General features: G+C 37.8%; 1 protein-coding gene across 1 annotated transcript in view; it reads right to left on the bottom strand.

The window, feature by feature from the left end:
- TMEM163 (transmembrane protein 163) overlaps positions 1-15,904 on the bottom strand; it is an 88,038-nt gene that overhangs the window by 1,262 nt on the left and 70,872 nt on the right. Inside the window, exons 6-7 of the mRNA XM_063161630.1 lie at positions 6,061-6,172; positions 2,517-2,658 (exon numbers count right to left, since the gene is read on the bottom strand). Coding sequence (XP_063017700.1) covers positions 2,517-2,658; positions 6,061-6,172 — 254 coding nt within the window. The remainder of the gene's footprint in view (positions 1-2,516; positions 2,659-6,060; positions 6,173-15,904) is intronic.

Below are 15,904 nucleotides of genomic sequence, written 5' to 3'. Positions count from 1 at the left end.
GAAAAACACCAAAAGTTAACCTATGGGTAATATAATGCAATGTAATGTAATGTGATGTAACATAACGTAACATAACATAATGTAATGTAATATAATATAATAATTATGTATTATATTATACATAATATTATCCTATATATAATATTATCCTATATATGATATATGATATATAATATATGATTTATAATATATGATGTATAATATATAATATATTATATATTATATATAATATATAATATAATTTTGTATAATGTATCATTATAAAATATATCATTAAAATATAATATAACATACCTATTACATAGGTATATACTTATAATATAATGTAATATATTATAATTTATATAATATATAATATATTATGTATTATATATTATATGCTTAATATAGAATTATATAATATATATTATTTTAAATATATTATTTATTATAATGATATATTATACAATATATAATATATATATTATATATTGTATAATATATAATATATGATATTATATAATACAATGTAATATAACAAAATATACCTATTACATAGGTATAGGCATATAATATAATATAATATAATATAATATAATATAATATAATATAATATAATATAATATAATAATTTACCTATTCAATATGCTTGTAAAAGAAAGCCCCATATACATATTTTCAAACAATGTTCATGATATATTATATATATTATATTATATTATATTATATTATATTATATTATATTATATTATATTATATTATATTATATTATATTATATATAATAATATATACATAATATATATTATTATATTATATATTATAATATAATAATATAGTATATATTTTATATTATATTATATTATATTATATTATATTATATTATATTATATTATATTATATTATATTATATTATATTATATTATATTATATTATATTATATTATATTATATTATATTATATTATATTATATTATATTATTTAATATAATATAATATAATAATTTACCTATTCAATATGCTTGTAAAAGAAAGCCCCACATACATATTTTCAAACAATGTTCATGATAATATTTACCTGGACTTTATTACCTTATATCTAACTGCACATACCTTGTGATAACTCTAAATAATGGCAACATTACACTTTACTTTGTCACTTTCAGTTTAATGATTATTCATAATCCTTCAAAGAAAAATACACCTTGGGCCATCAATGGGACCCTCAGAATGACAACTCACTTGTAACTTTACTCAAATACTTCAAGAATCAAATATTTTAATGACATTATAAACACAAAAATGTGTCATTTTTCCTCATGTGCCAAAACATCTCATGCCTGTGAAACCTGACATGAGATGTTTCCTTTGATAATTTTGAATTAGTCTTGCAAATAGTACTTTCAGAAGCAGTTTTATACCTCACTAAATAAAATTCTTACAGCTATAGGGTGCGTTACACCACTAGAATCCACTACATAGCACTTTAAAGTATATTTTTAGACAGGAAAGGGGAAATGCCTAGTGTTATGTATATCCTAAAACAAGTGACACTATTAAAAGGATTTAAAACCTTTAAAGAAATGAAGACATAGGATTTTATTTATTTAAGAATATAGATAACAGGCCAGCTATAGTCCACCACACAAAGGATCATGCACAGGACAGCCCCAGAACTGAATATTTAAATATTCATGAATAAAAAAGAACTCAGGTGGTGTAATAGCCTTTACAGCTTTCCCGAACAGTTAAGTTTTACAGTGGAAATTGTGATTATACTGGCCTATTTAAGAGTGGTACTCTCCATTAAAATGTTAATTGAATTTTCCAAGTTGAAAAAAATCCCTAAACCCCAAACCCACACATTTTCCAGCTGGTGGCTGACTGCAGCCTGGCCAAGGGCTGCTTCTCAGTGGGCATAATTCCAACTAAGATGCTCCATCTCCCATTTTCTCTTGTGGCAGGTAAGCCATGAGGATAAAGTCCAAAATTTGGGTTAGGTTCCATGCAGTCAAGGGAAAATGTGGCAGCAATGAAAAGCATGGCAGAGCTCCATTTCATTTTTTTATTCTGTTTCTGATGTGAATCAAGAAAGCATCTTAAAATTCAAGAGAAACAGCATCTGAAACATGAGCAGGAGCCTTCAGTTCAGAGGTTGCCAAAGGCAGGGCTGGGACAGAAATCAATAGACAGATCCCTCTTTAATTTTGGGCACCTTTCCTTTAATCCAAAGGCAAAGCAGTGCTCAGAAATGTGCCATAAATGCAGAGAGGACTTTATCCATCATTGTGGTTATTTTTCAGATATTTCATATCAAGTACACAAAAATCTAAAATTATTCTGATTTCTTTTTAAGTCCTGGTTGCTTTCCAGCTGATGTGGGGAACACAGCCTTTCATAACCCTTTCCACACATCCAGTTCCATCATTGGCTGCTTGTCTAATAAATTCCAGGGACTGATTTCACTGGAATTACCTAAACTCCCAAAGGCTATGACCTCCCACCTCTGAGGGCCCTGCCTGCTCCCAGGAGATACTCACTTGATTCCATAGGCAGATATTGTGAGTCCAATTAACACTCCTATACTGCCATCCAGGAACCAGACAGAGGAATTGTGTTTAAACACTTCTGCACTAAGAAGGATGGAAAATCCCATTATTCCACCTACAAGAGAGTTGAAACCTAGAAGGGGGAAAAGAAATAATTAAAGGATGAATGCCAGGAACTCATGGAAAGGGAAATGGTTTTGCACAGTTTCAATGTCAAAGTTTGAAGTTTTTATTCCATTCTATGTATTTATTTACATGCTTGGCACTATTGCTTAGAGCTGTAGACATTGCTGATGACATACAGAATAATCCTGGTAATATTTTCTATATATGCTTTAGATATACCACAGTAGCTTCTTATCTACTATTTACAATTTTAATGAACATCCTTTTAGATTCCTTTTTTTTTTTTAACCTGTTCTCTTCTTCTCCAAGGCTGTTCCTTCAAAATTCTCATAGAGCTTTTGGAAAAATTAATGTCCTTTTCTATTCAATTCCTGTTGGGTTGATTATTGATTTGGGGTTTTATAAGTCATTCCTTGTGTTCTGGTTTTAACTCCAAATTCCCCTTTTCTGATTTTTTTCCACAATAACCCAAAAGATACCCCTGTTGTTTTACACAAAAAAAGGTCCCTGAGAATGCATTCATTTGGTAGATCCATACATTATTTAATCTAGATAGCAAATGAAATATCAAACTTGAAATATTCTACATTGCTTGGTGAGCCAGCTCTAGCCAGCTGTTGTTTACGACTAAGCCAGGTTTTTGCAGTTCCCATGACTGCCAACAATGATGCACCTGACACTTGTTCCTGAGCCTGTCCTTTGATCCACACCTCTCACATCCAGCCTTTGTCTATTTACTCATTTATACTCATTGAAATTATGCATATTGTGTCTATAGATATAAAGAATAGAAAATATAAATTAATAATTAGAATGTTAAACCAGTGTTATTTCCCCTGCTCTAGCTTAATTCAGAATTCATCAGCACAAATGGATTCATGCAAAAGAATAAAACATTTCCATGCCATTCTTGGCTGGTGATCCCAAATAATTTAAAAGCTACTTGCAAAGGAAATAGTTTTCCCTTCCTGACTCTCATTCAGGCAAATCTTTCTTTGCTGGTGTGGCAGGAAATCATGGAATGGCTGCAGGTATTAATCCAGACACTGCTCAGAGTGTAAGGCCAGCACAGGAAAAAACAGGTGGCTAAATCTGGGTAGGAAACAGGTACCCAAAAGCTACAGGAAAGTTGGCTGACATCACTGACTGTCACAGAGTTGTCCTCTGGGATGTCACAAAATTCAAGGCAGGAAATGGCTATTTTTATTACCCAAAAGGCCAAGAGCTTTTGCTGTAAACAAACTGTACAAATGACATTTTGCCTCATTAGGATTCATACATCCAGGATTTAAAGAGATATTGCTGTTAAGCCCTACTCTAAAAAAATATTAAAAGAAAATTAATAGAGGTTGACATGCATAAAAGAGAATTTGCTGTTATGAAAATAAACCTATTTTTTAGGAATAAGAATTCATGCTCCTTTCACTCAAAACAGTTTGTTGATCTGGAGCCAGGGATCACAGGAGGTAAATTAGCAGGAAACAGAAAACACTAAAAAAAGATATGCAAGGGACTGCTAAATCTGTCTCAGCTGCTGAATCACATTGTCTCTTCCTGATCATTAATAAATCAAGTACATATGTAAATATATCTTGTGAAAGCAGATATTTAACCACACATGTTAAGATCAGCCTCCTACATTTTCTAAAGTAGTTCTAGAGGGGAGAAGAGAGATAAAAACCAGGCTGAGGTAATTGTATACTTTTTTTCCCTAATTTTTTTTAATCAAAGAATGAGCAGTCTCCAGCTCAGAAGCAGTATCATTAGCAGGAGGATGTAAGGATGTAATTATTGGGAAAGAGATTTTTCTGTCATACAGGAGAACAATTCAGAGCTGGAATGTTTTAGGAATTTTCAGTTAATATTTTGGCTGAATGAGCTGCTCTGTTTCAAAACTAAGCTACATTTGTTTGAAGGGAGGGTTCCTAGGCACAGCTCTGAAATGGTCAATGTGTCTCACTTCCACCCAGGCAGGGAAGGAAGTCAGGCTCAAGGGCTGCAGTTCCCAGCACCCTTTGGTTGGAGATATTTAAATTTTCAAATGTCTAGAGAGGCAGAGCCCCTTGGAAAGGATAAGATCTCTGAGCTGGAGATCTGCTGGGAGAGAATCCCAAATGCAGGGAGGCAATGGCTTAGTTGTAACCCCCTCACTGCTATTCTGATGCCTTTTTTGCTTCTTTCAGATTTAAAATATAAATACTCATGAAGAATTTATATAAGTGGGATGATAGAGATACTCATAACATGTGCTATCACACATCATCCAGAAAAAAAATTAAGTATGTTTAATTTGCTTAAAATAAAGCAAAATTTATGTCTCTCTAGAGTAAGCTGAGAATTGAATTTCCTTAAAGTGAAATCTGTAGCAAAGAGTAAAATAATTTAGGTACCACAACCCATGAATCATGAACACCCTACAGTGTTTGTTTACTGAGTAATTCACACTGCCCTGGCAGATAAATCTGGGAGAGATCTGTGAAACTGCTGCCATCACTGTGGCCTCACCCGTGTGAAGGGCAGAGCCTGGGATTTCTGGGGATTCAGGAGCTTGAGCCCTGGCAGTGAGAGGAATATCTGGACCCACTTTGAAAGCATGATTGCCAACCTGCTTTAAAAGCAGAAGCAGTCAGGGGCTGATGCAGGGGCGGCAGGGAGGAGATCCCACAAGGGATCTCAAACCCCAGCAGGGCCAGAGCAGTGCAGGGCAGGGAAGGGTTTGTCTCACGCCTGCCCTGCCCCAGCAGCTCTGCTGAGAGGCAGGGAAGCCCTGTGGTGACAAATGACACCAAAGGGATGGCACCAGCACTGTGGTGATCCCTGCTCACGGCAGGCAGCGTTTCTGCAGCAGACTTTGCTTCATTTGAGCTTTCAGGATTTTACCAGGCACAGGCAGTGAGGATGGAGGTGACCTAACCAAAGCTCTCTAAATTGGTGTCACATCCCCCTGCTGCAGCCTAACTCTGACTAACACACCTCTAATCCATTATCTGCTCCACTTCTAACTCTGTTATTGCTCACTATCCACACATCCACTGCTTGGTTCCACCAGACATTACTCATAATATTTCTAGCCATAGGATACATTAGATGATTGGAAAACCAGAGTCAGGCTAAGTCTGGTTTGCTATGTTACCTGAATTCCAGACCTGAAGCAGCTGTGGCAGAGGAGAGAGCTCTCCCAGCACATTCATGGACCCCCACACTCAACTTTTTAATGGTGTTAGCTCATTTCAGTTGACCTCTCTGTGCTAGAGGCCAGTGGTACCACAGACTGTTCTAGGGTTTGGGTCTGGGTTTTTTCCCATTTCTCAGTGGCTGCCTTATTTCAGTGCTCTTTCATTCACAGCTCTCATCATGCAGGGGCCCCTGGAAGAGTCTGTAACAGCAGCAGGATCAAAGTCACACTCACCATCAGTTATCAGTGCTCTGCTTGTAAGGACCTTTCCCAGCATAAATTTGATTACTGCCAAGACTGTGCAAAGGATTCCACTTAGAACAGAGACACTGTACAGAAAATCATCCTGGGGGAAAAAAAAAAAAAAAAAAAAAAGCCAGACATTAGTATGTCCTCTGGTCGTGTCCCACCTGTAAAATGAAAAAAAACACTAATTACTGTGGTACTTATTTATTATTATTAGTGCTACTGAGAAACACAACCTGAGACCAAGATTTCCTACCTTATGACTTCCACAACAGCTGGTGCTTATTTTGCTTGTATTGTCACCTGCAATTGCTTTTTCAGCCATAATTAATGACAGTTCCAATCAACAATTGTGAATTGACCCAGCCTGGTCAGAGTCAGGAGATGATATTTACCTGTGGGGCTGAGTGCAGACTGCCAGGGCATCCTATGCCTGATGCCAGCACTAATGAAGTCCCCACAGGCAGGAGGAAGGCTTGAAAATAGAATCCCACTCACCAGAGAATATAGATTTTTGTGCAAGAAATAACCATTTAATGTTGTTTCTGATTCTGGGCTTGCTTTGGTTTTGTTTCATTTCCTTTTCCAGAAGTCTGGTTCAATCTACATCCATAAATCTTCTGATGCTGACGTGCAAAGTCAGGTTTAGCTCTTTCATAGAAAACAAATTTTTTTCATGGATGTCCATTTCACAGAAACATTCCCATTGATTAATTTGCACGTGAAACATGGGCTCCCCAGGCTCCCTCAGGAGAGAGCTGTGTGTCAGGGCAGGCAAAGAGGAGTTAGTTAATATTGTTTAACACCATTCTCTAAAGGCCACCAGGAGCCCCCCAGCCCCTCCTGCTGACTGGTTTGTGATGGTTTGCATCAGTCCATAGGCTGCAGAAAAACCCACAGCTCTCAGCTGCCACCCAAACACAGAGCTTTGAGCTACATTCATTTATTACTCTTCATAGAAACTTTCATTCAAGCTGTTGCAATACCAGTACAAGTAAAGGAAATAGCAAGAATCCTTTTTTAATTTGTATCTGCAGGTCTAAGTGGGCCAGTGCCACTGGGACCCTGCTCCTGATGAAAACACTCTGGCAAAAGTCCCCGTTGGTACCAAACATTGTCATGGTGATTCATCAGCTGCTCCATCCATTTTCATCATTTTAGCAGCAATTTGAAACCCAAAGAAATCAAAAAACGGTTTTGAAAGCTGCTTAGGAAGATACTGGGAATTAGATTACTGGTATAATGTACTCATGTCCCCAAATAAATAATTCAATATTTTTTATACAATTTTGTATGTCATATAATTGTAAAAGTCTACTTCGCTCACATCATGAGCTCATTCTCTCTAGGCCTGGTACAATATTAACAATATTAAGTAATGAGACAAAATGTACTGAGGGAAAGAGAGTAAAATAAAAGCAATGAGAACACAGAACTCAAGTACTGGGTAAAGGTGGGATAAAAAGCATTCATAAAGTTATTTTAACAGGACAACTGAAAAATAGCCAGGCAATTTCTGAGTTCTAGGGAAGGACTAAGGAAATATTTGGTTGCTGTCAATCTAACAAGGAAAGTTGGGAGCTCTCAGAAGGTCTGAAGTGACAACAAAGTTTCAAAAGTCTGGATAAACTTTGCAAAAAACCCTCAAAATTTGAGATCCTTGTCAAAACTATGCCTCTAATTTTTACACATCTTTCTCAAAAAAAAAAAATCTATGGATCATAATACAAGGTATTTTGCAAATTGTTCCAGAGATGTTCGAAATTCCAGTTATTGATTCAGAATCCTGAAAATGCGATGCCTTGTTCCCTGTGCTATCATATGAGGTTTCATCTCTTCATGGCACTTTATTCAGAGCTTTTTCTTGGTTTTTTTTCTCGTCATGGCATGCTACAAATTTTTAGGGTGAATTCAGTGTTTTTCCTGCGCTTGTCACTAAAACACAGTATGTGGAAATGCATCTTGCTATTTGTTCTGCTTTACAGTCATGATCAAAATGAGTCTTGCTACTCTTCTGGAATCCAAGAATGACCTAAATGTACAGAATGACCTAAATGTACAGAAATCCCACAGATTTCTGAATGGAGTCATGAATTACTGAACAACCTTTTTAATAGAAAATACATATTCAGGATCTAGAAATTGTTTCTAAGTTTGACTTTTTTCCCACTGAATCACATGCAATAAGCTCATTTTGTTGCCAATACTAACCACTAACTACTAATACTAACCCCTGATAAAAGAAAAGACTAAACAAATTGAAGCTGCTTTGTTATCACTGTGGATGCAAGAGAAGGAAGAAATTAAAAACCGTGCTCTGAATGCAGGTGCTTTTGGTTGTGCCAAACAGCTTTTCGGAAGGTGATATTCCCAGCTTTATCTCTAAATAGCATCCAAAATCTCTAAACACCACCCAAAATCTCTTAACAGCATCCAAAATCTCTAAACACTACCCAAAATATCTAAACAATATCCAAAATCTCTAAATAATACCCAAAAAATCTCTAAACAACACCCAAAATCTCTAAACAGCACCCAAAATCTCCAAACAACACCGAAAATCTCTAAACAGCGCCCAAAATCTCCAAACAACACCGAAAATCTCTAAACACTACCCAAAATCCCCAAACAGCATCCAAAATCTCTAAACACCACCCAAATTCTCCAAACAGCACCCCAAATCTCTAAACTCTATGCAAAATCTCTAAACACCACCCAAAACCTCCTAAGAGCACCTAAAAATCTCTAAACAACATCTACAATCTCTAAATAACACCCAAAATCTCTAAACAGCCCCCAAAAATCTCTGAGCACTACCCAAAATCTCTAAACATCACCCAAAATCTCTAAACACCACCCAAAACCTCCAAACACGACTCAAAATATCTAAACTTTATTCAAAACCTCTAAATAACGCCCAAAATCTCTAAACAACACCCTAAAATCTCTAAACGCTATCCAGAATCTCTAAACACCACCCAAAATCTCTAAACACGAATCAAAATATCTAAACTTTATTCAAAACCTCTAAATAATGCCCAAAATCTCTAAACAACACCCTAAAATCTCTAAACGCTATCCAGAATCTCTAAACACCACCCAAAATCTCTAAACACGACTCAAAATATCTAAACTTTATTCAAAACCTCTAAATAACGCCCAAAATCTCTAAACAACACCCTAAAATCTCTAAACGCTCTCCAGAATCTCTAAACACCACCCAAAATCTCTAAACACGACTCAAAATCTCTAAACTTTATTCAAAACCTCTAAATAATGCCCAAAATCTCTGAACAACACCCTAAAATCTCTAAACGCTATCCAGAATCTCTAAACACCACCCAAAATCTCTAAACACGACTCAAAATATCTAAACTTTATTCAAAACCTCTAAATAATGCCCAAAATCTCTAAACAACACCCTAAAATCTCTAAAAACTATCCAGAATCTCTAAACACGACCCAGAATCTCTAAACACCACCCAAAATCTCTAAATACCACCCAAAATATCTAAATAACACCCAAAATCTCTAAACACTGACCAAAATCTCTAAATATTACCCAAAATCTCCGAACACTCCCAGCCCCAGCATCGCCCCGCAGGAGCCACCGGGAGGCGGCAGATCCCGCACGAACCGAGCGCGGCTGCGAGCACCAAACCAAAAGGAAAAAAAAAAAAAAAAAAAAAAAAAAAAACATTTAAACTCTCTTTTCACAGTACTCCTCTGTGCTTTCTGGAGCCCCGGAGCCGGAATAAGGACAGTGACAAGGAGGTTTTGGGGGTGTAACAGAGCAGCCCAAAGCGGCGATGCCCAAAGCGGCGATGCCCGAAGCGGTGATGCCCAGCAGCCGGGCTGCTCCCTGGGCAGGTGAGGGTGGAAAAGAAGAAAAACACCTCACTATTTTGGCACTATTGGCACTATTTTGGTGCCGAGCAGCCGGAACTGCTTTAGGACAGCAGCATTGGGTGAATCAGCCGAGGGAAGGGTAATTCATGGAACGCTGGGCTGAGCAGAGGTGAGGGACACGCTGCAGCGCTGCGGGCTCCAGAGGGTTAAACACGGCTGTGAAACGATTCCCAAGGAACGAACTGACCCTTCGGAGAGATGGAGGCGAGGAAAGCGGTAATGGAGATGTAAATGAATAAAATCAGGCGGGCCATCTGGCCCCACGTCCCTGCGGATGCTGCCCTGTCGGCAGCCCCTGCCTCCCATCTGACAGGCACCGGGGGCACATCCAGCACAGCGCCCCACGTGTGCTCCGTGTTATTTTAATTAAAGCAGCAGCAAATTGGGACAGATGAGGAAAATTTAAATTCTGATCATTTCCATACGATAAAGGCTTCCCAGTGTGGTAAATAAAGCGCCTTTCTTTTGCATTTCTTCTCATCATATTCCCTCACTGCTACCACACTGTACATGAGCCTTAATTAAAGGACACCTATCTCTGATTAGATGGCTTCAGGTATAGACCAGCACTGCACATAAAGCAAGGTGTCCATCCTGGGCTGCCTGCTCATTACACAGCATTTTAATAGCTACAATGTCCCTACTTAATATTTATTTTATACTGTGGTTTTATGCTTTCTTTCCTAGCAATAAAGTCTTTTCCTCTTTTACCTAAGAAAGGAATAATAGAAGTCAGCAGGCAGCTTTCCTCCACTTTGTCCCAATGCCTTGTCCCCAGCTGTGCAGTTGAGAAGGGGGGGTTGCAAAATTGTCACAACAGTTCTGCCCCTGCTTTCAAGGATTTCAGTAAAAAAAAGCAGCAGTAATCTTATGGCTCCAGAAAAAGTTTGTTGGGTTTTATGTTGCAACTTTGATCTCTTCCTGAATCTATTGTAGAAAGTAAAAAAATAAAAAACTTCACAATGGATTCTTCAGTGCTTGGCTTACTAGGTAGAAATATTTCACCAATTCCCAGCCTAGTAATTAAGTTGTGGCTGATTTATGCTCCTAATCTTTCCCTAGAATGCATATTGCTAATGCTGACCCTAAAACTTTGCCCTGATTTCGTGTTTTATTTCTACCAGTTCCTCTCTGCTCACTCTCCTTCAGGTACAGTCCTTCCACTTTTGAGATGCAAAAATGTTCTCATTTCACCTGCACTGTGCAGTGTGGAGTCAAAAGGAATGGGAGGGAGGAAACTCTGTCCTTCCTTGGTCACTCATCCCACTGCAATCCCAGAACAAGCTGCTTCTCCCATCCAACAGCTGCAGGCTTCCTTCCACTCCTCTGCCCTCTCTGAACCAGCCAAGAGTTCCTCCTCACTCCTGCAGGAGCTGGGAATCACTGCTGCTGCCTTTTCCCTGCCATTTTTTCCCTTTCCAGAGAAGCTGGTGTCTCACAGTGTTTTGCCTCTGCTCAGCTGAGCCTGGCTGCTCTTGGCTGAGGAGGTAGGGATGTGTTTCTGGAATGCTGCAGATGGTGTTGGCAGGAGCAAAGTCATGGCTGGCCCAAACTGAGCTGAGTTTGTGTTGTTAAATATTAATTTTGCCCATCTCTGCAACTCACCATCTGTCTCCTGGAACCCAGCAATGACCCTTCCTCAGTCCAGGTGCTTGGTGGCCATCCTCCCCAGCACCTGCCAGGTTCTGCTCCCCATCCCTACCTTCCCACACTTCCCACAGCCTCCTGCTCCTCCAGCTCCCCCAGCAGCTGCCAAGGCATCTGGGCACTCTGGGATCACTAAAAGCCCCTCTGCAGAGCCTGTTACTCAGTCAAAAAGGACTCTTCTTCTTCCCCTGAAGGATTATGTTACTATATAGAGAGCGACAAAGATGTTTCTATTACAAACACTTAAAAAAAAAGAAGTCCAAATCTCTCTCACACTTTCTCTCAAGTAATAAATAGTTTATGTAATCAGTCTAAAGGGAGCTCCTGGGAAGCCAGAGGGTCTCTCTCACTAGCAAGCTTCAAAAGGGATGAGTTCTAATTGCACTTCACTGTCAGAAAACAAACCAACAGCCCAGTCTCTGACTCAAGCAGGAGACAGTCTCTTCACATGGAGATACAAAGAACTATTATTAGTACCAAAAAAAAAAAAATCTTATGAATGTTTAAACTTGTCTTTGGTGTGACAAAGCAATCCCACAGCACAGAATGCTTTTTCAAGAAGCAGATAACAAAGGCAGGGTGTGCTGGATGCCACATCAAGGCATGGGGCCTGAGAGCTGAGGGAGCACAGAACTCTCTTACGTGACCTTAGGACTCCTGCAAAGAGTCTGCTTAACTATTAGATCAGTCATGCTTCCCATTCTCCCAGAATTCATCCACCAAAGTTATGAAACACAAATTAAAATTGTGTTTGTCCGCCCTCAGAAGAGTGAGATTGATGTTTCCTATGAGCAGGGAGCTGAGCCCAGCAAAGTATTCCACATCACCCATCAAGTGGGGAGCAGCCACCAGCTTTTCTTTCTTATAAAAGCTGGAAAAATCTCTTTATGGGAAAATCTGGAAAATCTGCTTTTCACCTAAGCAAAGAATGATGTGTAGATGTTCATTTGCCCTAATCCTGGCTTACTCTTCAATTCAAGTATCCACAATATTCTCAATAACCTGCAAGAAGCACATGTATTTTGGGCCAAACTCCAAGCCATACACAGAAATAACAATTATAAAGCAGGATTCTCATGTATAATTAATGTGTATGATACTTTGATTTGAAATGGCAAGCAATAAATTATATATGAGGTTTATAAATGTATAGGGAAACATGTATAAGGACATATGTGTATATAATCATAAATGTTATTTGTTATGTTGCTACTGGCCTATAAATCAACTGTTGACATTGTTGAATATATGTTTATGATGCATTTATTTTAAACTGTTAAACCAATAAATCAATTAGAACTCACAAAGCTACACTGTGCCACCCCTACCTTCCTTTTTCAGCTGTAATCAATAACATACAATAGAATAACATATGGCCTAATTTTTCAAGAGATTTCATTTATGAAAGCATTGGAGGCACCGCATGAGATGGGCTGCACATACTTCATACACAAACTGATTACACCTTGCCTTTGTCCTGCAGGAAATGTCACAAATACTGCATGATGCTTGCTTACTCTTGCAAAAAAGTGTCCTTTGCCTTACTAATGAGGACAAATGCCAAACTGCACTGACATTACATGTGTTATACTATTACCCAGGGAAATGCAAGCAGTAACTGCATAGTAAATGGATATTGATTTACAACCCCAGGTGAAATTAAAACAGCCTTTCTCAGTGTGCTTGGGTTTTCGAGCCTTCTTCAAGAAACAAGAAAAAGTCTGCAAATTATTTGTGGCAATGGTCAAAATAAAGCACATCATTCACATCTAAATTATGTTTGTACTACCCAAGAATATCTAGTAATTGGCATGAGGAAGGTAAAGGAGCAAATGTTGAAGGGTTTTTTATCACAGAACTGGCAAGCAGCAAATGCAAACACAAAGCAATTTTCAAAACCTACACTCAAGGATTTTTAGATTCCTTTCTCAATATATTAATAAAATGTCAAAAATCACTAAAATCTACACAAAAATCCAAGCATGTCATCAACAGTATGCAAAATCACTACTTCTTCCTTATTTGTAGTGAAATGTGTGTGTATCAGATCCTCAGGGACAGCACTGGCTGTGGATATTGCTCTCTGAAACATCAATAAAGGGATGGTAATTCCTTCCCCTATTGGGAATTATCTTATAATGGCTAACACAGGTAGGAGAACAAATGCTGAAAGTAACAATGAGGGAAATATTCTGAATCTCATAGCTAGGGGAAAAGGAGCCTCAGTAAATTATTTCTGAGCCAACAAGAAATGATTCTATTTTAGGTTCAATACTCATCATTGTAGGAAAAAAAAAAAACATTTTAAATTACATGATCTGAGAAATATTCATTTAAAATTAACCTGAAGGGTAAACAAAAATGAAGACTTTCTCTTCCAAATGTCAATTACTGATTAGCTTTTTAATTCAGGTGTATTGAACAAGAGCTAAAATTATCAGAATTTTAATTCCAAACACTCCAGAAAGAAGAGCAGCTGGCCTACTTCATCTAACACTTTCAGCAAGTGCTGGAACAAAGGAAAAAAAGAAAAAAAGGGAGGGGGGGGAAAAAAGTCAAAGATCTGGCTGGTGAAAAATATTTCCTTAGGGATCAATGATGTGAAACTGAAATAATAACTGCAGCATGTCATGTTGAAGCAGGCCCACAGAATAAATATTCCCAGCTACATAAAAAATAGGACAAGAACACAGAAAGAACTGGAATTTGCAGCTGTAATGTTCCCACACATCAATGGCACATCTCTCTCTCCTGTATAAAATTTGGTCTCTTTGGGTTTTGTAATCTTTCCATATTTTTTGGGTTTGATAGTGGCACTCAAAGATCCTGGGAAGGGCTGGGGGCTCTAAACAGCTCCTGTACAGGAATCTTACCCAAAAACTGAAGCATTTTGGAGATACAAGAGAAGGAAACAGCAAAATTTCCTTCCAAACGTGCTCCAAGGCAAGTAGAAAATGTCATCACATCTCTAAATTCTCCAAATGAGGAAGCCTTAATTAAAAATATTTTCAGGCAATTGAGAATGAAGGCCACAGCTGGACAAAGGGACTGGCACACACGTGCTGGCAGAAATTGTCTCCACCCCCACACCCAAATTTGCCTCCAAAGGAAAATGAAGCATCTCTACAAATCCAAGGTGAGGTTGCATGGCAGACAAATCCCCTCTGGGAGTGATAGGAAAACTCTACTCTCCTCATACACTCCTCTCTCCAAGAATTAGAAACCTATCATATGTTTTTTAATGCTCACAAAATGTAATGTAAAAATCCTCAAAAATGTGGGAGAAAAAATCCATTCCACCTCTCACTGCACATATTCAATATTGGCATTTTCCAGCCCTCTTGGACAAGCAGATCCCTTCAGTTGCAATATTCTCCTACATCTACCTTATCAACCCTGAAATTCATGACTTCAGTAAATAACTCATTTCAAGACATACACCATTCCATGGATCATTGTTGAAGAACACTGCTCTACATCACAAATACCAGAAAACATTGGCACAAGGGATGGTGTTTTGAACCCTGAGAATTATTATTATTATATCTCAGTTGCTTGAAAACGAAATTTTCACAGTTAAGAGATTAATAATTAATAAAAATACAGAATTACACAATAAGTGTATAATTAACTGTCTGGCCAACTCTCCTGACACAGAGTATCATTTTTCAGGGCAGGCTTCTTTTTAATTATAATATAAATACAAAGTCCTGTGCAAAGGGAAAACCATAAGTTTACCTAATAATGACAATTTCTGGACTTGCTGCTAACTGCAGGAAATGAAATCTACAGTTAAAGTTCTCTAAAAATATCAATTCAGTGCTAAAGAGTAATTTGCAAAAGTGAACATATTGCATAAATCCCTGGTGACCCTCATCCTTTGAATTCCGTGGGCTCTCCAGGCTTTCTCATCTAAAGATGGAGATAAAATTAAAAAGAAAAGCATGAAGAAAGTCACTCAATACCAAATTTGGGCCTTTTGGGCCAGTAGAGCCATGGTTGCTGTTGCATGTAGGAAACACTCACACAACCAAAGCCAAAATTCCAGACAAACACTTCTCATTAAATTCATCCAGGTTATTTTAAACTAATTAATCTACCTGGTCATTCATATCCTGCCTTACAGGCTATGTCAAAGTTAACTACAGCCCTCAGCATAGCAAGCTAGGGAACCAAAAGGAGAAATCCACTATTTCTGCGTTTCCCAAGGTTTTGATGCATTCAAAAGAATTACAAAACCACTGCCTGTGCTGAAAGCCTGTGTTGTGACATAACA

This window comes from Melospiza melodia, chromosome 8, assembly GCF_035770615.1.
Source record: "Melospiza melodia melodia isolate bMelMel2 chromosome 8, bMelMel2.pri, whole genome shotgun sequence".
Classification (NCBI taxonomy): Eukaryota; Metazoa; Chordata; class Aves; order Passeriformes; family Passerellidae; genus Melospiza; species Melospiza melodia.
Note: the sequence above shows the minus strand (reverse complement) of the source record. Positions and strands in the feature narration are given on the sequence as shown.